The sequence below is a fragment of the Chinchilla lanigera genome, unplaced genomic scaffold (genome assembly GCF_000276665.1).
Source record: "Chinchilla lanigera isolate Chin_1 unplaced genomic scaffold, ChiLan1.0 scaffold00047, whole genome shotgun sequence".
In the NCBI taxonomy this organism is placed as follows: domain Eukaryota; kingdom Metazoa; phylum Chordata; class Mammalia; order Rodentia; family Chinchillidae; genus Chinchilla; species Chinchilla lanigera.
This window is the reverse complement of record NW_004955448.1, coordinates 1,800,291-1,822,751: the sequence shown is the minus strand read 5'-3', so window position 1 is coordinate 1,822,751 and position 22,461 is coordinate 1,800,291. Positions and strand designations below refer to the sequence as shown.

Below are 22,461 nucleotides of genomic sequence, written 5' to 3'. Positions count from 1 at the left end.
TAGAGGACAGCAGGTTTTGTTTTGCATATTCATACACACATATGTAACATGCTTTGGTTACCCCCCTCCCATAACCAACATCCTCTTCCCTCCCAACACCCTTTCTCTCTCCTAAGTCTCCCTTCTACTTTCCTGTAATTGCTTCTTTAAATTAACATATCTTTTAGATTCCACATATGACAGAAAACACATATCTGACTTGAGTCTCGCTTATTTCATTTAACATGATGATCTCCATTTTTATCCATCTTCCTGCAAATTTTATTCTTTATGGCTAAAGAATACTCCACTGTGTATATACAACCACATTTTCTTTATCCCCTCATCTGCTGACAGTCACCTAGGCTGTTTAATATCTTACCTGCTGTGGATTGTGCTGCAAGAAATAAGGGTGTGTTGGTATCTCAGTAGCAGTGGCACAACACTTGTGCCACAGTAGGCTGTTTGCTATCATGGAAAACTCCAAAAGGTTCGCCATCACTGCTCTACAGTACGCTGACAGTTCTTTTGGGACTGTATCAAGGAGTGGTACAGTTAGATTCCATGGTAGCTCTGTCTAGTTTTTTGTGGAACCCCATACTGATCTCCACAGTGGCTGTACTAATTCACACTCCCGCCAGCACTGTAGAAGGGCTCCTTTTCGCTGCATCCTTGTCAGTGCTCACTGTTTTCTGTATTCTCAAATGACCTCCACTCTGAGTGGGGTGAGGTGGAATCTCAGCGTAGTTTTGATTTCCATTTCCTTCATGACTAAAGATGCTGAACACTTTTCCATGACTCACTGGCCATTCGTATTTTTTCTTTTTAGAAATGTCTGCTCAATTCATTTGCCCATTTATTGATTGGCTGTTCAAGTTAGATTATTTTTTATATTCCTCATGATAGCCATTCTTATTGGGGTGAGACATTCTCAGTGTTGTTTGATTTGAAAACATTGTTAATCACTATTTTCAAGTACATTTTCACTATCTCCCCTGAGATTCTAGTCACCTGTAAATTACATTTTATAACGGGCCTCACAGGTCACTGATGCTCTGTTGGCTCTTTCCAGTCTTTTTTTCTTTCTTCCATTTGCATAGTTTAAGTTCACTGATCTTAATACGTAACCTTCTCAGCCCCAGTGAATTATTCATATAAAATATTGTATTTTTCCTGGCTAGAATTTTTAAATCTTTCTCTCACCACTACCTTCATGGTTCTAATACTTGAGTATTTGCATAAAATTTTTAAATCTTTGACAATTCTATCATCTGTCATTTGTGTTGGTTTCTATGTTAACATTCCATTTTCTATATCTAGTACATTTGTACAGGATTAACACTGCGCAAATTCTGTTGAAGAGTAATAAATTTGTTGTGTTCTTCAATGTGTAACACTTTCTTCAGTTTTGAGTCATTTTCACCCTTTCAAAGTAGAAAAAAAAACCCTGAAAAATGAAAAAAAGAAAACTATTTCTCTACTCACCTACACTTTTGACATCCCACACATCAACCAATTCCTTGGTAACAGCTGGTCCCAGTACCAGAAAAAAAAAAAAAAAAACACAAAGAAAAACCCAAAAAAACCTTGATACCAGCTGAGTATCCTATTAATTTCTGAAACAATCTACCTGGAGTTACTATCAGATCCCACAAGTTAAAGGTTCAGGACCAAAGACTGCCCCCACTTTGGGCACTAACTGCAAATCCTGGATCACCTGTGCTTCTGACCAATTGGATATACAAATCAGGGGTTTCCATGACCTTCAAATTAACTATTTGTTAGAATGGCTCACAGAACACAGGAAGATATTTACATTTACCCATTTATCGTAAAGGATACAATTCAGGAAGAGCTTGACGAAAGAGATGCACAGAGCAAGGTATCTGTGTGCGTGTGCTTGTATACGTGCTCTCTCCAGGTGTATCACCTTTCCAGCAACTCACCCACCTAGTTCATCAGTTTGTTCAGCTTTTAACAGAGCACTTCCAGGAACCCTCTTCCCTTCCTGAAGTTTAGCAAGTGTGGTTGAAAGTTCCAACTCTCTAATCACGTGGTCTTCCTAGTTCTCAGTTCCCTGCTGTATCTGGGGACCCCACCCTAATCCGCATCATGATAAGGGACTCCTCAATCACTAACTGCAGAAGACGTCACTCAGGAAATTGCAAAGGTTTTAAAAACCTAGAACTTGGGACAAGGACCAAACATATATCTATTCTGCTACGCTTCTTACGCTTGCTGAGAATGCTCGTGCAGATTTTTGTGGTTTCTTTCTTGTAAAACTTCCTCCTTGATCATTGTTTGCCATACAAATTCTAGCCATCTTCTTAACTCCATTCTCAACTCGATCAGCTAACTACTATGCTTGGCATCCTCCTCTCCTTAGCTTCGACTGGAAGTGTCTGTTATGAACTGATCTGTGTTACCCTAAGATTTATATGTTGAACCCCTAAAAGTATGTGTGACTGCATTTGGAAACAAGGCCTCCAGGGAGGCAACGAAGGTTAAACGAGGTCAGGAGAGAGGCTCCAGTCCCACACGGCTGCTGTTCTTCTGGAGACCAGGGTACTCCTGTCTTCCCTCACCATGTACAGTGTACACAGAGGAAAGGCTGCACCTTAAGAATAAAAGGCTGTTGTCAAGTCAGAAACCAACCCTGACAACTCTTTAATTATGAACTTCCGGCTTCCAGATTTGTGAGATTTTCCGTTCAGCCACCTGGAAGCATTTCGTAACCGACACTTTAACAGACTAACAGGGCCTCCAAAGAGAAAACATGGATCATTTTGATCCACACTTGGTTCATACAGGTATCTAGGTTATCTAGGTTGTGTACTGCCTGTTGTTTACATCACAATGATGAAATATCTTTTAACTAAATGAATTTCAGAAATTTCTGAGAATAGCACTGGGAATTGAAACTCCATCATGAGGCACCCTTAAGAAATCTCAAGTGCCCATTATCTTCCGAGAGAAAGACAAGTGCATGATGCCCTCTGGGTGGGGAACCCTACATACACGAGGCAGCCCAATATCTGCCTGCAGATTTCCGGTTTCAGCAAAATAGGATTAATAGGTCCTAGTCACATTTGTATTACATGAGAGCATGGAAGTTTTCATTTGGTCCAAAGTAGCCAGTTTAATTTCTATCACATAATTTTTCTTGGAATAAGGAAAATTAGTCCCCAAAGTAAATATATTAAGATCAATCTTCTTGAAATGGTCATAGGACATATAATGCATTGTCCCTAGAGTTCAAAGACAGGATTGAATACCTGGGATAACTGTACTGCTGATGTCTGTCGGTTTGAGAGGAACAGTTAACACTTAAATTTTTTTTTTGACCAGTTTTGCAAGCTTCTGTCTGGTACTCTGAACAACGGGTGTGAAGACAACAGTATGCAGTATGGCAACCACTGCTGGAGTGAGGCTCTGTACCATTTCTATTTTTTTTGTTATTTTTTATTCTCTTTAATGGTTTGATCAATCTTGCATTTTTACATCTGGTAATCTGAGCAACTTCATTGAAGATAACAATATGTAATATACCAACCACTGTTAATTTCCTATCCTTTAATTTTGAAATTCTGTATCATTTTTGTTGTTTTGTGGTTTTTGTCATCTTTGTTGCTTTTTTTTTTCTTTAAAATAAAACACAAAGACCAAAAACAAAGACAGGATTCCCTGGGCCACAAAAAACAGGGACGGCTTCTTAGAAAAATCAAGAAAAAATAATCACACTAACCCACTGAAGTGAATCTCATGTTCTTAAGCCAAAGCAAAGTGTCCTTGTCCAAAGAGAGGAAAACAGAAACCAAAAAAAATTTACGTTACGCTCAAAGGTTACCATCTAGCTGAGCACGGTGCCTCATGCCTGTAATCCCAGCACTTAGGAGGCTGAGGCAGGAGGATCATTACAAGTTCAAGGGCAGCCTGAGCTGCAAAGTGAGCTGAAGGCTAGCCTGAACTGCACAGTGAGACCCTGTCTCAAAAAGACCAGAAAAAAGTTACCATCAAAATTATAAACACAAAACTTTGGATTTGAGGATAATTCTGAGAGCACAACACTCAGCCCTAGGGTAAACGAAAATTTACAGGAAATATAAATGAGTGAGTGGCCACAAAAGCAAACACTAACCATGCTTTGAAGGAAAAACATCCCGCATTACTTATCAGCTACATAACCGAGGTCAAAGACATCTGAAAAGTGTGATAATGTAATACCAGAATGTTTTTGTTAGAGCATGGTTTTGTCTTCACTTAAAAATTTATGAAAAAATTCATGAAAATGTTTTATCCTACATTCGTTTTAACATATAAGTTTTTATTGTTCTTATCTCTGTATCTTTTAAACCAAGTTGATACTCCAGGAAAGGTTTTTCTCCAGAAGTTGGATGCAATCCCCACACTGCTGCATCTGGCTTTCTTTGGTGGTGGTGGTGGTGATGGTGTGTGTGTGTGTGTGTGCGCGTGCGTGCGCGCGCCCCACCTTAACGCCCCACCTTAAGAAATACGGCAGTCTCTGTCACAGAGAGCTCTAACCATGTTGCTCAGGCGAGGCTGAACTCACGATCCTCCTGACTCAGCCTGCTGAATGGCTGAAATTACAGGTGTACACTACATGCACTAAAATAAAACAATATTATAGAGGTATTCCTTTAAACTTACATAGACTTTGTATATAATCTGCAGTGCTACATCATGCTTAAGAATTACTGCAGTGATTGAAGAGGATGTCTTGTAAGAACTCTGTATCCAGAAGATGCATGTGGGAGTATGGGAAGGATACGAGATATAAGATAGTACATAAATGTACAAAAAATTACAAAGTAGTACATAAATGTACAAAAAATATTACATAAATGCCCAAAAAAGTAAGTACTATCTAAAGAAAACAATGACAAACATGCTGGAAACAGACCTAAATGTCTTAGGAACACTGAAATGGTGTCAGAGTGAAGGAAGGAAAGGATTTGGTTAAGGTGACTGTCCTCAGTTCGAGTTTCATTCCACAGGGGGCACTGGCAATGACTAGAGACCATCTGCACAATCACTGCTGGGAGAGGTGCACTGCTCCTGGCTTCCACAAAGGACAGCAGATGATGCTAAATGGCCTAAAAAGGCTCAAGAGAGCTTCCCACCACCAAGATAAAATTCAGCGGCATTGTCTAACACATTATTCTAGCATTTAGGGGAAAATATGATCAACACGACTTTCCACAGACTTGATCTGAACAACTCAAGAGACAGAGAGGCTGTTGTTCTCATCCCCCAGTAAGGACGCTAATACATAAGGCAGACAGGTATAGCGAGCCGTCTAAGGGAGTGTTGGCAGCAACCTGCCTTCCCGTTCTAGTATTTGTCTTTTTCTGGCTTCATCAATTCTAGACAACTCTGAGTTGGGTTACACAGATAAAACACCTGATCCGAGCAGTTTATAATCACAAAGCAAACAGACTTGTCTTGATTATGACCTTGAACTGGACTTATCTAGGTGGATAGTTAGCAATAAGAGAAAAAGATCAAGGACTGAGTAGCCAGTGTAAAAGATAAAAGAATCCAAAGATGGGAAATATCAGGGCTGGGGTTAAAGCTCAGTGACAGAGCGTGTGTTTAGCATGTACAAGGCCCTGGGTTCAAACAAACAAAAATCCCACGAAAATACGAAGGACAGTATGAATAAGCTGGATATTTCTGGGACTTCTGCTATGTTCTCCTTCCTCCCTCACCCTTCTCTCCTCATTCAGGGTGGAGGGAGGCTCGTAAGGAAAATGAGGCCAATTTATAACCCCGAGGACAACCTTGTATCAGCTTCTGGTTACATGAACGCATTAATCCTTTTCTTTTTGAGGGGTGTAAAATAGTTCAACTGAGTTTCCCCAGCAATTTAGAGTTCTACTACAGTTACTTATGCTAGTAAAACTAGAAGTATGCACTTCTCTTTACTCAAAACTACAAGAATACATCTTAATGTGAAAATCACGGTCATTTGCCACGATAAAATGAGTAGAATATGAAGCATGCTGCGGCTTTGCTTTGAAAAAATCTAGCAATTCAAAGCAGTTACTTTATTCTTGAAGATTTAGTATGCCTTTTAAAACATACTGATATGAAGTTTTAAATAGTAACCAGAAAGAATGTTGCATTGATAAAAGATTAATTGGAATAATTGAAACCATCTTCCTCTGTCATTCTGTGTCTGTCTCCACTGAGCCGAATCTGTGTTCTTCCTGAGTCAGTCTATAAAATGTGAAGCAACTGTGCAAAACTTGTGCTAGTGTTGATTTAATTCCACAAAGTAGGGGTTCCTTTCACACTACCTTAATTTTCAGAATGCCAGAGAGGTAAGTCCCCCGAACTCTACAATTCCTCACCTGTTTCAAGATTTTTTTAAATACAAGTGTTAGATCAAACCATGTTTTAAAACCCTATTTTTAAAAATTTGAATTTTTAAATTATGACAATGGTAGGGAAAACAAGGCCAGCCAACCAAGGTTCTAAACTAACATTTAAAGAATGAACTGTCATTAGGATTCTATTATATTTTAATAGGCTGATCAAATGCTATCCTTAAGAATATGAGTGTCATAAACAATGTCATTTATATTGTGAAAAGCATATTTGTCTGCACATCTTACACAGAGATATAAAAGCCATGTTTTACCAATGGTTTTATTAATTTAACAAATAATTTGTCCCATAACAACTGCAGTGAAAACTTTGGTAACATCAGCCAATTTACTGACATGCTCTGCAGTCTTTTAATTAATATGGTGCATAGACATCTGTAACTACACAGCCACACCAATTTATAAGCAATTAATAAATTTTGAAATGTTAGGGGAAAAGTTACACTTTATTTTCTCCTTTTCCATATATATATATATTTTTTATATGCATGTGTCCCATTAATTCTCTTCACTAGACTCTATTAAATTCCAGATTTAAATATGACTACGTATAAGACAAAATAGTGATGGATGTCCACAAAATAGCTGAGCTTTTTGCAGTGGATAAGCCACTTAAATCTGTTCTCCAAAAGGTAATTATTCAACCTAAGGCAAGCATGGAGAAGCTGGACTTGAAGCTTAGGTTCTTCAGTTTGACCTGTCAGGTCCATGGGACATCCAAGGCGAACGTCTGTGCTAAAGTTAACTGTGTCGCAAGTGGAATGTCTATTAGCTGAAAAAGACCCCGACTCCCTGAACAGAATGTCCAACTTGCAGGAGAGAGGGAGTCTGACAGACCAAACGGTGTCACCCCTCAGTAACAATTCTAAGGAACTTTTAGGGTCTACTGACTGTCACTGTATGAAGAACTCAGGTTAACAGATCTATACTCTTAATTAAAAGGACAACCCACTGCTTAATCGATTTTCTGTAGTGAATCATTAGACTAACTCCCTATAATCTAGAATTCCCAGTATGTTCCGCGGTCAGACTTTCACAATCAGGGTCATTATTTCATATGCATTCAATAAATATTCTGTGACTGAGTTTAAGGTGAAACCCATGTTGAATTACCTCACAACTTTTCCTTAAATTTATTTCCGTAAGAAATCTAGGCCAACTTTTGCCCCTACTATTTTATTTTATGGAGAAGTATGTCATTGCTGCTATGTAATTTTTTTTGTACATTATGGTCCTATTTCTGTTAATCATTCTTAGTCTTTATCAATCTAAGCTTCTAGAAAACTTCTTTTAGATCTTTGGAAAAAGATGCAAAATTAAATTTAAAAATTTTTCTATTTTATTTAAATACATTACAATTCTTCTTGGGCATGGTGGCAGATGTCTGTAATTCCAGCACTCACAAGACTGAGGCAAGATTAATTGCCACAAGTTTGAGACCAGCCTAGGATACTGTGAGTTCAAGGCCAGCCTGGACTACAACAGTGAGACCCTGCCTCAATAAATAAATAAATAAACACACAGACAGACAGACAGACAGACAGATAAGATATATGGTTTTTTTTGTTTGTTTGTTTTTCTCCGGTACCAGGAACCGAACTCACGACCTTGCGCTTGCCAGGCAGCGCTTTGCCGCTGAGCTAAATCCTCAGCCCCTAAGATATATATTCTAGACAAATTAGGTTACTAAACAGGAGATCTCTGTTCACCTAATAGCAATGTTTTGGGCAGTTTTCTGTTTCACATTATTTTGAGAAATCTCACTATATAATTCACGCTAGCCTTGAACTAGCCCAGGTTAGCTTTGACTTTACAGCAATCTTCCTGCTTCAGCCTCCCAGGTGCTGAGATTACAGGTGTGTGCTACCACACCCAACAATACTAATGCTGTAAAGAAGTTCAAGTGAACTTTTATGTAGTGAGGTAATTTTCACTTATCCTAAAAGGGGTAAATGAACCTATTATTTGTGCGTGAATCTAAAGTTTGTCCCTTATGGAAATTATCTGTAAATTAAAAACAAAAAATTAGGCAATTATGAAAAATGATGTTAACAGGTACAGTGAGCAATAAACCAAAACATTTTCATTTAATGGACATCTGCTTAGTTTTTTATTTAGTTAAGTATAAAGGCCCAGTTAATTCAACTCATTAGATTGGTCAAGGCAAGACACTTGAACTACACAATAAGATTTAAAAAGCAGTTGGTTTTGTAGTAGTTCTCTGGTATCACACACACATACACACATACACACAAATTGGTAGAGTACTCTGGATATTGGACCCCCCCAAATATCTTACATACTGCACTGTTCATAACCAGCAATATTCTCAAAACTATATAAATTAAACATGGCCAAATTAGAGATGTCTGATCAACTTTATAAAGTATTTGGGAACTTCAGCTGTATTTCCCAAAAGACTGACTTTAAACTATTAAAAAAAAAATTAATTTAAAAAAGCACAAGTCTTAAAAGACATCTTGAGGGAAAAAAAAAACAACCTATAACTCAATTTCTACTTTTTCAAATATGACTGAGGAAAAGTTATAAGTAGTAATAATGCCTACATTTAAAAAAAATTAACCAGTTAAATGGGGGTAGGGTGGGGATGTACAGTATTATTGCACTCCACGAATGTGCAGAATTCCAAAATGTGCCAGCACTGAAAAACTATCTTGCATTGAGGTTTTCCAAGAGGTACAACGAGCCTGTCAAGAAAGCATCTGGTCTGTACTAACAGCTTGCTGTCTTCAGTACAGGCCTTCATAATGTCAGTCACGCTGCTCTTGCAAAAACTCCTTAATGTCTGAAAGATATACAGAAAAAAGAATATTTTAATAATCATGCTCATAAAAATTTAACCAAGAACTCTGCATCTTGCCATATTCACACATTTACTTACACATTTTCTATCTTGAACTGCTAAAAAATTAGCATGCTCTTAGAGCTAATTACCTGAAGGTAAGGGGAAAAAAAAAACATCAACTCTAGTATAATGTATCAGTTTTGGCTATGAGGCATTCAGTTTTTTTTAAATGATGTTGAGGCTCAATTACTAACCCTTTCAGATGAAATCATTAGCACAGCTTTATTTTCCCAGGCCCAAACTCTCCTGATATAAATTTTAATGATGGACATATTCATCTTTTAATCTTAACTTGGAAACTCAAGTGATAACATACATAACAGATATCTACTAACATTTCTAAAAGAATTATTAGAAACTGATACATAGTGTTTTTTTTGGACAGGCTCTCACTACATATTACAGGGTTGCCTTGAACTTACAATGTAGCCCTGGCTCGAATTTGCAGTGATTCTCCTGCCTCAGCCTCCCAAGTGCTGGGATTACAGGCATGCACTACCACTACTGGCTTAGCTAGGTCATTTTAAAACTACTTACAACAGAGCTTTCAGCGCTGATAGGCAGGGCTATGATCGATGATGTGGGATTGAATCCATATGCACATTGAGCTTCATTTCATTGTCAAGAATTTGAACAAGTTGTTGCATGGATGGAAGATGACCAGATTCCAGCTTAGACCACACAGGCACATCTGTAAAAACACATGGCACACCCCCAAATTACAAGAGGCTTTGTAGTAGACATTCATTCCATAAATTAGAAGTGTTTGTGGACACAACAGGGGATATAGATGTGTGCAAGAATACAGCTTCTTGATCTTTCAGGGCTTACACTCTATTATAGAAAATACAAAGAATTACACAACTACCACAAAATTACAATTGTGTGGTAAAGTTAAAGCTAGAAAATTTTACACTGCTTTAACAACACAAACATACACCTCTATCTCTGACTAGTCAGAAAAGTACTATTTAAACTAATTGACACCTGTTATGGTTTGTGTCTAGATGTTCCCCCAAAGCTTCATGCAGACATGGGTGTGGACATCCAGAGTTTCTGACTGACTCAGGGTCCAATGCTGGGATTATGGGTTTGAGTGCTACACTCACCCTGAGGCGGGCAGACTGCATACAATGTAAGGGAGGGAAAGGTTTGCTCTCTGCTGCTCCTCCCTTTTCACTCTTGCTGCTTTTGCTGTCTTGCATCACCATGAACTGCCCTCTGCCATGTGCCACTCTGCCTTGGAGCCAGCCAAGTATGGCCTGAAACCTCCACGAACTGAGAGCTAAATAAACCTTTCCTTCCTTCATTTTGGGCATTAGGTATTTTTGCCTCAGTAACAAGAGAAAAGTAACCAAGACAACACCTAACAGGTAAAGAAAAATTATCAGGTCGTAAGTTTACGAAACTAGAAAACTTTTCAGAGTCAGGCATGGTGGCACACACCTATACTCCCAGCACTCCTGAGACTGAGGCAGTAGGACTGTCAAGAGTTCAAGGCCAGCCTGGGCTATGTAATGAGTTGAAGGCCAACCTGACCTACACAGTGAAACCCTGTTTCAAAAAAAACCCAATAGAACCCAAAAAACAGTAACAAAAAACAAAATGAACAACAAAAACACCAAACTTGAAAAAGGGAACTGTAAAGGTTATAAAGGAGCCTGGCACACTGAAAATGATAGAAAGTTTACCAGAGGTGAAATACAGCAGAGGGATGAGCAACACAAGGAAGGCTAGAGAGGTGGGAAGAACAAGATTAGGGTCAACGAATGTTAACACACCACGAAATAACTCCTCTGGCTAGGGAAAGTACAGTTTCTTGTCATAGTCACTCAACTCATAATAGCTTGAAAGCGTCCACAGGCAATATGAGAAGGAACTGGAACGGCTAGTTTCCAGTAAAACATACATAAAACAGGCAGTGAGACTAGGAAACACAGGCCCATAGTTACCCCTAGACTAGAACCTTCGGGGCCTTTTGGCAGATGTTAATATTCTGGTTTTTATCTCGAAAACAAAGTAAAATCATGTAACAAATTTGAGACAAATAATAAAAAAATTTTTTGAAAACAAGTCTTTCTCCTGTCCAGAGCAGATACTGGCAATTTTTTCTGTAAGAAGGTAGAGTGTAATTTTAGACTGTCTGGATCAGGAGACAAAGTCCAGGAGATTAGAGGTTTACCTATATAACTAGAGAGAAAATAAATTTTCACAAAACTTTTATTGACGAAATTCAAAACAGTAAAAACAGAAATTTCAACATGTCACAAACTATCCCGATTTTTTTTAATCATTTAAAAATGTAAAAACCATTATTAGCTCATGGTCATGTCTGTCAACCTCTTGTTTAGAGAAATAATAGGGTAATAAAGTAATTGTAGCAGAGACTAGGGTGACAGCAGTGAAGATGTAGACTCCTGAGCAAGCTAAGAGAATTGAAAACACATGGTAAGAGAAAAGATGCTATCCCAGGTTTCTGGGCAACTGGGTAGACAAAAAATCCCAGAAGAAAAGCAAATTAGAGTGTAAAGGCACGGTAGGAAGCAGAAGTAATCAAGAGTTTATCTGGAGGCTGAGGTGGTGGCATGTGTCTATAATCCCAGCATTCAGGAAGCCAACACAACAGGATTAGGAATTTGAGCCCAATCTGGGTAACTTAGTGAGACCCTGTCTCAAAACAAAACAAAACAAAACAAAACAAAACAAAACAAAACAAGGCTGAAAATGTGCAAAGTCCCTGGGTTAAACTCTCAGTACCAAAAAAAAAAAAGTTCATTTTGGAGTGGATTATGTTTAAGATTCCCAGGTATGGCACTTAGAAAAAGTTTAAAGTTCTCCAGAGCTATAAATTCAGGAATCACCACATAGATTTTACTTTAAATCGATCACAGTAGATGACTAGATAAAAGGCGAGGGCTGCCAGGCATGGTGGTACAGCCGAGGCAAGAAAACTGATTCAAATTCGAGGCCGATTTGAGCTCCACGGTGAATTCAAGGCCAGCCTGAACTATGTATGTAGTGAGGTCCTGTTTCGAGAAACCAAGGGAGGATATAAAAACAAGAGACAAGGGCCAGCTCTGCAAGAAATTCTAAAAATAAAGACAAGAAGTGGAAAATTTCCAAATTTTTCAGCCTCTTAAATTTCCAATTTCTACAAAATAAACTTTAAATGAACATTAAAGAAGTTTTCCCTATTGAAAAACAGAAAAGGGGTTGAGATATACTCAGTGGGAAAGTACGTGGCAAGCACGTATGCGGCCCTAGGTCAAATCCCCAGCACTCTCAAAGAATAAAGAAGAGCCTAATATTCACGGTGAATAATTTAAAACTTATCACAAAACACAAACCATTCACAACCTACCATTTAAAGTTATCTCAAATGCACCTGTTGACATACACTGGTTCTCAATCATGTTGCTCAAGAAGAAAACCATCATACATGCGTAGACCTAAAAGAAAATACGATAACCTCAGTCACAGTAATCTGCTTAATACATAGTCTCTTTATTTGGTAAATGCTCTTTTAAAATCCACACAAACTATTACTATTATTCCATAAGTTCAAGTAACATTGACAGAGAAAGAAAAATTGAGTATAAATTCATAGCTCTATGCATTCTGAAGAATTTACACGACATTCATATTGTACATAGAATTTCTAAGAGAATTCGTAATAACCCAAGTTAAAGAATGCCAGTAAGGATTTACTTAATATTTTTATAGCGCAGTATAATATAAAAATTCACAAGAGACTAATGATGCAATAATCAGTAACTATGAATTCAAACAAGCTGTTTTGTGTTTTAAACAAATCATTTGAAGTCAAACTAAGAAACAGATTAGAGAGCATAGGCATATTAAAAGCACATGCATTCACCTTTTGAAATCAAATCTATAACCTCCCTAGAGACTAGAGGTTATTTGTTGAACAAAAAAAATTTAACTTAGCAAAATCATTACAATATAGTGAGAATACCAATTCACAGAAAGTTGTTTCAGAAAAATACATGTCCACAGCAGACAACGAGGAACTTTCTGTCTTGCCCCACTTGAACTAGGTAGGGTTTGATTTCATGACATTTGCTCTCATGGGAACAATACACGAGGATCTGCCATAAAAGTATAGCTTTTATGTATATTCTTTTTCCACAGTGTCTCAAAAAACATACATATATCTGTATCTGTATATATAGAGAGAAGTAAAATGCACTAGATATAATCGAGAATCATTAAGCACAAAACCTTACCAATAAGCAATTATCTTCCTATTTTGAGTTCTCTGTTAATAACAGGGTAGAGACATACTTCAATTAGAGGTAACACCTGAAGATGTTTATGTTAAGCCATCTTGTATGTTACTAAAAATAAATGGCTCTCTAAGAAAAAGTGTAGCTATGTAGGAGTCTGGTAATGGTATTCAGCCTAAAACGAAAGGACAAGATCGGAAAGAGAGGTCTGAACAAGACGATACAACCTAGCAAGGGCATCTACGTAATTCCATCCAAGAGAGAAATAAAAATTAGACCCATTTCTGACAATGATAGATTTTTATTTTTTTTTTTTTATTTATTTTTGTCTTTTTGAGACAGGGTCTCACTATACAGTTCAGGCTGGCCTTGAGCTCACTTTGTAGCCCAGGCTGATCTCAAACTCGCAAGGATCCTCCTGCCTCAGCCTCCCGAGTGCTGGGATTACAGGTGTGCACCACCATACCTGGCAATAGATTTTAAAAAGTGATTTCATGCAAAAAAGATAAAAACAAGCATTATCTAAAAAGGAGGTATGTTGCAAGATTCTATAAAAGAACAAAGAATAGCACAAGAACTTTAAGTGTATTTATACTGATTCTTTCTGACAATCTGGCAAACAGATGCCCATGAACAGAAAGGTCAAAGAACAAATAAAGAGTTTTGATGAAATGGGTTAAATGGAAATTCAATTTTTAATGTGATTCAACCCATTAAGACCACATCAGTTGGTATACAAGGTGTATATTACATATAAAGTATTTTTCTGGATACAATCTAAATTACACAAATCTGGTAATAAATTATTTTGTGACCAGGTTCCATTAAAGTAACACCATGTCTAAGATCAAAGGGTAAGATTATTACCCTCAGGACAGATCTGATCCAACAAGAAAATGGTCTAGGGGTAGAAGGACAGAGGGTGAGGAAGGGAGGGGAAATGAGAGGATTGAAGTGCTGTGCACAGGAGCTGTACCCCCAACATCACAGGCCCTAACATGAGTGAAGACATATATCAACCAGTGTGAAAAAGGTGACAGGGAACCAGGCGGAGGGGGAGGGGAAGGGGGAGAGGGTTGGACAGGGAAGAAAACAAGCTGTGCTACATGCACGTAACCACTCCCTAAGAGGACTGTAAACCACGTGACTTGCAAACATGTACTAATAAAATTTCAAAAAAAGATTATCCTTCAGTGTATTAATCATTCTTAATATGTAAATATGACTACTGAACCCAAAGGAGTATCCTGCCCAGAGATAAAGTGGTATAAACTGAAATAACACACGTTAACAGAAAAATCAGTAACAAATACAAAGCAGTTAAAATCTTTCCATTGACAACCTAAAAACTTAACAGTTCCCAAAGCTATTAAATTACATACCTTATTTTCTTGGCCCCACTGCCAGATGCTAGGAGCTTGCATGCCAAAGAAAGCAAAAGGATCCTTGCCAACAATTATTAAGACTATTAATACTAGTTTGAAGATTGACAGGAAAGATGCTATGTGTCTATCAAAAGAAAAGAAACAAATTGATCAGAAACCATAATTTCTCATCTACTTTAAAATTTAATAATTTAACTATATGTATACAGACAACTTAAAAGTTACTAATTACAGAAAAAGTAATGAAAGTTCATTGTAGTTTAAAAATCAAATATTTAGTCATTTTACTCAATCAAAAATTATATAGAATTGTCCTTTAAAAATACAATTATTTTAAGACAGTACAGAATTTATTATCACCAATATGCTATGCAGTTTTGGGGACCTGGGCTATAGCTAAAAGGAAGAGGACAAACTTAGTACATGCAATGCTCTAGGTTCAATCACTAGGACCGAAGAAAAGAAGTTGGGGAAGCGGCGCTAGTCTATTTCCACAATAGACTACTAAAGAAATGTATCTTTTTTTTTTTGTACCGGGGATCAAACTCAGGACCTTGCACTTGCCAGGCTGGTGCTGATGCCACTGAACTATATCCTGGGCCCAAGAAAACATATCTTTAAAACAGTTGTTATAGTTTGGGGTTTTGTAAGTGTAACAATATAATACAGGACACGTAGATTATAATAGTCACCCAAAGAATCATATAGAAAAAGAGTGCAGGATCTGTCCACATACTAAAGAATCCCATGTCCTGCATGAATCCAGCTGAAGACTTAGAACCCATAACAATGCCTCCCATGAGTCCAACTGGAGGCCAATGACAATGTCTCATGCAGGCCTGTTTCACAGATCTGCGATAGGAAGGGCCGGGATCTGCACTGGAGCCAGGAAGTGACACTCAGAAGAACCAGAGCTCCCCTGAAAAGTACCACAGCCATGCTCAGCAACAGTGAGATCCTGAGCTCCTCCAATGATCAGGACAGCTGAGTTCCCATCACGAAGTCAAGACAACAAGCTTCTCCAGGACAATGAGTAGTACACCATCTCCTCTCTGCAGCTGGGAAGTGATGCCTAAAGTGAGGACCAGAGCTCCCCCAAAGTGAACCACAGCCATTTTCAGCAACAGCGAGATCCCAAGCTCCTCCTCCAATGGGAACAGCCGAGCTCATCAGGAAAGCCAGCATGACAAGGTCCTCCAGCCAGAATATCCCAAGAGAACAAGCAGCTCCATTAACAACTTCTCTAACAGCACCTGACAGCTTCTAACAGCCTCCCAACCAATAGTCTCCAAACTTTTTCCTCCCCAGTTCTGCCTCTTATGCTGCTGGCAACAATCCTCAGGCGGCCTGCCACACCCAGCACCACCCTCTCAGTTCAGTGTTAGAAGTTGACCACCAGTGGTCAATCCACCACAGTCGTCATCTCTCAAAACAACTTCATTCCTTCTTCCAGAAAAAGTCTTCTACATTTGGGTCAAATAAACTTGTTATTTATAAAGCAGTTTCTCTGTGTACGGTATAACCAAGGTAATTAACCATCCCACGAGAGATCATAAAGTCAATAAACCATTTTCCTGCTCAGTTACTGAAATTTACTTACCTATAAATCGGTTGAGGGAGGTAATTCTCTCCTTCAATTCGGATGTCTGGGTACCGCTGGCTAATCACCCTCATGTACTCCTCAAACACCCGCCTGTACCCTCAGGAAACACTGCAGAGAAATGAAAGTGTTTTCATTACGGGTTTTAGAACACACCTGTCTAGATTTACTCTGCAGTTAGACAAAACCTAAAGACTGTTACCAAGACTACAATTTTCTCTTAACCTTCATTATAAGTTAATGATTAAACCTGGGAGGTGGTTTTTCTTTTTACAAATTTCACACTTAAACTGCCCCCCCCCTCCCCTCGTAACATTCTACTGTATAGCTCTGGGTTACTGTGACATCAAGCATCGATCACACACATAAGCACATCTGCGCTCTCACACCAATGCGGTCTTTCTTTTTGTCTTGGGGGCCAGTGGCTCCGATAAATAGTAAAATAAAAAGTTCTTGTGCGAGTTGTGACTTTCACATTAGGGGCGCAAGAAACATATAAACAATACCAAAGCGTGACACCTAAAACCCTGGTCCTTATTTTCACTCTGCCCCTAACTGGGCCAATTTTTTGCTTAATCATAATAAGAGGAGCTTAGGCTAAATTTAGAGTCCTTCTCACTCAAAAGTTTCTACTCTGCAAAGTAAATAAGCAAAAACAAGACTGGGAAGAGAATTCTTGGTAATATGACATTTCTCTGGAAATTAAGTCAACAGCACCCCATCTCCTCTATTAAAGTGTTTTAAGAATTCATTTTCAAATACTGTGTATGTTTCTCAGCAAGAACTGAGAAATACAGTATCAGAGGACATTATCTACAGAAAAAGAAGAGGTGGCTGGGCGTGGGGGCACACACCTGTAATCCCAGCATTTGGGAGGCCAACCCAGGGTGATAGTTCTGAGTTCAGGTCAGCCTGAACTACATAGTGAGACCCTGTTTCAAAAACACAAAACAAGCCAGGTGTGGTGGTGCACGTCTGTAATCCCAGCACTCAGGAGGCTGGGGCAGGAGGATCGTGAGTTCGAGGCCAGCCTGGGCTACAAGGTAAGCTCAAGGCCAGCCTGAACTGCATAGTCAAAACATCTCAAAAAGACAAAAAAAGGAAAAACAAAGTATGAATTTTTTAGAGATAAATCTATATAGCTAAATATTTAAATGAACTTATAAATCTAACATCTACCTTATCTAATACTTTATTATTACCATCATTATTTTTTATTCTTTCCAAGCAGCAGGCTAGGCTGCTTATATTACTAACCTGATATAATTTTAAGTTTATAGAAAAGTTACAAGAGTAAAAATCAACATGTTAAGTAAAACCTTTCACAGCCAGGTGTGGTGTGCACACGTGTAATCCCAGCACTCAGGAGGCTGAGGCAGAAGGATGGTTGCAAGTTTGAAACCAGCCTGGGCTACAAAGTGAGCTCAAGGCCAGTCTGAGCTGCATTGCAAGACCCTGTCTCAAAAAAGACAAAAAAAAAAAAAAGTAAAACTTTCACCTATATTCATCAAGTATTTGTATTTTAACGTAATTGTTTTCTATAAAGAAAATCTAAGGTTGCTGTTGTTTAAATAAGCTAGATAACCAGAGCCCAGCTAATTTACAACCAAGAAAAGCCACTTGACCTCAATGCCCAAGTTTCCATTGGTGTTTACAATGCAGATGATTATCTAAACAATACTTCACTTTTTGAATGTAGTATTTTGAGAACTAGGGACTTGGTTAGTCAGCACTGGACTGCGCACTATCAATCTACACTCCAGCTAGGAGTCAGCTGATGGAGAGGGAATGGGAAGGCTGGGCTATATGACAGGCTCTACTGTTTTGTTTTGTTTTGTTTTTAACAAATACTAACTATTGACACATACCGTTCTAAGTCTCAACATTATGACATTATGCAAAACTGACAAAAATCTATGCGCTTTTGCGCTTGGTAAGAATCTAATGGAGGAGATACAGCTCGTTCTTTGCTAGTATCTGAAGAGGTTTTTCATTTTATTTGAGAAAGGAGTTTAAAAAAACACCCAAAAGGTCCCAAAACAAAAGAGCAGAAGTAATACCCAAACGATTAAAAATAAGAGCCTATATTCAGGACAAATCTGCAATAGGATGATAAAATAAATATGGAAGAACTGTAAGAAAAAGCTCAAAATCAAGAAGCAGAATTAGAGCCAGGTATTGTAGCACCCCCCTGTAATCCCAACTCTGGCAGGCTGAGGCAGGATCATCACAAGTTTGCGCCATCCAGGCAACTTAGTGACACAGCAAGCCTTTGCCTCAGAAACAAAAATGAACAAAAACAGCTGAGGATTTGTATAGTTTAGTGCAACGATCCTCCGTTCACTCTCCGATACCAAGGCGAGCAGCAAGAAGAATATAATTCGAGTTCCTCAAATCAAAACTGCAATGAACTATGAACTTATATTTACTAGGACGGCTACTTTCAAAAAAGAATAAAATAACAAATGTTGGTAAGAATAACAAGTAATAGGAACCTTTGTGCACTACTGGCAAAAACTGTGAAAGGGCGCAGCCTAAAAAATTAAAAATAGAATTACCATGATCCAGCTGCTGTGGTTTGAATCTGATTTGTTTCCTCCAAAACTCATAATCTGGTCTTGCAGGAGACTAACACGTTCCACTGGCTTGAACCTCCAGGGGTACACACATGGCTGCACCCTCAGGCAGCCTGAACTACTGAGTACAAACGAATCTAAGTCACTTTTTTTAGTCTTTTTACTAATAAAAAAGTGGTTCAAGTCATGAATGCACCCCTTGAACCACCGGTGGTTCAAGCTGCCAGGCAGCAAGACACCCGAATGTCAATGTCTTTCTCCAGAGAGTGGGTTAATTCTCGTAGGGTCAAGAACGGCTTGTTGTAAACCAACTCTACCCGCCTGCTTTCTCTCTTCAGTGCTGCTTTGCCCCTCCACCTTTTCCCCCTTAAGATGAGCAGCACAGAGGCCTTACAGAGGCTAGAGCTGAGTTCCAAGACTTCCCAGCCTCCAAAACTTTAAGACAAAGAAACAACTTTCCTTTGTAAATTACCCGCCTCAAGTGTTCTGTCACAGCACTATGAAACAGTCCAAGGCATGGGCAATCCCAATTGTGGGTATATACACTACAAATTTAAAGCAGGATCCTGAAGTGACATTCGTACAACCACATTGATCACAGCATTAAAGATGAAAGCAACTAAAATATCCATCAATTGATAAATGTATAAAGAAAAAATGGTAATACACATACAATGAAACATTGTTATCTTTTAAAACTGCCATTTGCTACAACATGGGTGAAACTCGAAGATGTTATACTAAGAAAAACAAGCTGATCCCAAAAGGACAAATACTCCATGACTCCATTAATGAAGTATCTGAAGTGGTCAGAATCACAAAAATTAAACACAGAAATCTGGCAGCCAAGGGCTGGAGGAAAAAAAACGAGGGGAAACTAATGTTTAATAAATATAAAGTCTAACTTCTGTAAGATGCCAAAGTTTTATAGATCTGCTGCAAAACAAATATGAATATACTTAACATTAATGAACTGTTTACCTATAAAAGGCTAAGATGATAAATTTAATTTTTTTTTTTAACTACACACACACACACCAAAAAAGATATATTGAAGTCCTAAAGAAAAAAAGTGATAGAGTGGAAACTAAAGTCTGTGACAGAAGCTGAATAAACAGCTGGGCGTGGGGGTGCACACCTATGATCCCAGAGCTTGGTAGGCTGAGGCAGGTGGATCCTGCAAGTTTGAGGCCAGCCTGAGCTACACAGTGAGACCTATAAAAGAACTGAATAGTACCATTAGTGTGGATCTGTAATCCAATTAATCTAACAGACTGGTTAGATTTTCTTCCTCTAGAAAACATCTGAGAGCTTGCCAAACATTTACAAAAACTATTACTAGTTTTTTTTGTGGTTTTTTTTTTTGTCTTTTTGAGACTCACTATGCTGTTCAGGTTGGCCTTGAGCTCACTTTGTAGCCCAGGCTGGTCCTGAACTCACATCGATCCTCCTGCCTCAGCCTCCTGAGTGCTGGGAGTATAGGTGTGTGTTTTTTTGAGACAGGGTCATGCTACGTAGTTCAGGCTGACCTGAACTCACATCTATCCCCCTGCCTCAGCCTCCCAAATGGTGGGATTACAGGTGTGTACCACACCATGCCTGGCCATCTGTTAGATCACAAAGAAAACTTAGTGAAAAACAACAAATGTCATTCTTAAAACTATAGTGGAGGCCAGGTGTGGTGGTGCATGCAGCTAGGCAGGAATGGAGTTCAGGCTGGCCTGGACTACACAATGAGCTCAAGGCCAGCTTGGACTGCACAGTGAGACCCACCTCAAAAGAGGGGAAAAAAGAAGACTATAGTTGGGCAAAACAGGAATTTCTAAAAACCAAACCCACTCCACAATCTTCCAAGAATACTAATCAGCTACGTCAAAATTTAAAATGTAATATCCTTTGACCTCCTAACAATGTACTTCTATCTACCAGTGTCTTGGCTACTTTTCTCTCACTGCTGAAATGAAATACCAAATGCCCAAAATTAGGGAAGGAAAGGTTTATTTAGCTCACGGTTTATGAAGGGTTCAGTCTGGCTGGCTCCACGGCAGAGTGGCCCATGACACAGGGCAAGAGTTCATGGCAGTGAAAGGAAAACAGCAAAAAACCCCACAAAAAAAACAGAAAACAAACAGAAAAAAATAACTCCCCCACAAAAAAAAGGAGCAAAAAGGGAAGAGTAGAAAGGGCAAGCCTCTTTCCCTCCCTTACAGTGTATGTGGCTTCCCACCTCAGGGCGGGTACAGCTCTCACACCCATAATCCCAGCACTGGACCAAGGACTAATCAAAACGCTAGAAGCCCACCTCATGAGTGCACGAGGCTTTTGGGGGACATCCAGACACAAGCCATGGCAACCATATTTTTTATGGAAATAATTCGGTAAGTACATAAAGGTACTTACAGATACCTGCATTTACTAATGTGAAAAGATAAGTGGGGCTGGGCATGCTATGGCGAGGCATGGTAGCCCACGCCTGTAATCCCAGCTTTCATTAGGCTGAGGCAGGAGGCTGTGCTGCAAGTGGAGGGCCAGCCTGGCCTACACAGCAAGACCCTGTCTCACAAAAATCTATTAAAAAATTAAATTAAATTAAAGTATATTGTGAATCTATTTATATAATACCATATGCAGCATCCTGAAAGAGACTGTGGCCATATTGTGTAGTATACAGGGCTTTTCACTTTGTCCTTTAACATCCCCATTTTCTGCCCCCTCCCTCCTACACGTCAAGCCAAGCTTGGTCTGTACTGTTCTTCCCTGCTGTGTAAACCCTTTCGCTGAATCTCACGGAGCTCTCATACCCGGCAAGGTTTCACTTCTTCCTCTGCAAAGGCTTCCAACTCCTGAGTAAGTGATCCTTCCAGGTGTTTACATTACTTATTCTATTTACTGTAAACCTTGTATCTGTCTCTACCACCAGAGACAACTGGTTTTCAAACTTTATTGTAAAAAAAAAAAAAAAAAAAAAAAAAAATCCTATCTTCTTAAAAACTAGACAAAAGGGGGCAAATGACATGAAAAAAGGGAAATAAATAAAACCTTGGCCTATGCCCTTATCCCTGTAAGATGACCATCAGCAGTTCATGCTAAAACCTACACAGTGAGATTTCCTCACCAACCCCACCTCACACTGCAGTCCTAGTAAGGTGGGTAAAAGCATAACTACACTTTTTGGAAAGCAGGGAGGAAGGAACCAGAGGAACCAGAAGGATTCAACTATACTCTTAAGTGACAACGACATAAAAAAAAAAAAAAAACTGGTCATAGTGGTGCACTCCTGTATCCCAGCACTCAAGAGGCTGAGGCAGGAGGGTTGCCATGAGTGTGAGGCCAGCCTGGGTTACATAGTGAGTTCAAGACCAGCCAGAACTACATAGTGGGATCCTGTCTCAAAAAAA

At 38.9% G+C, this 22,461-nt stretch overlaps 1 protein-coding gene across 1 annotated transcript in view; it reads right to left on the bottom strand.

Annotated features, from left to right (window-relative positions):
• Positions 1 to 8,469: 8,469 nt before the first annotated feature.
• The window catches only part of LOC102025635 (selenoprotein T), a 19,324-nt gene continuing 5,332 nt past the window's right edge, over positions 8,470 to 22,461 (bottom strand). The window contains exons 2-6 of the mRNA XM_013518685.1: positions 16,488 to 16,598; positions 14,885 to 15,011; positions 12,617 to 12,704; positions 9,793 to 9,946; positions 8,470 to 9,195 (exon numbers count right to left, since the gene is read on the bottom strand). Coding sequence (XP_013374139.1) covers positions 9,822 to 9,946; positions 12,617 to 12,704; positions 14,885 to 15,011; positions 16,488 to 16,598 — 451 coding nt within the window. The 3' untranslated portion in view covers positions 8,470 to 9,195; positions 9,793 to 9,821. The remainder of the gene's footprint in view (positions 9,196 to 9,792; positions 9,947 to 12,616; positions 12,705 to 14,884; positions 15,012 to 16,487; positions 16,599 to 22,461) is intronic.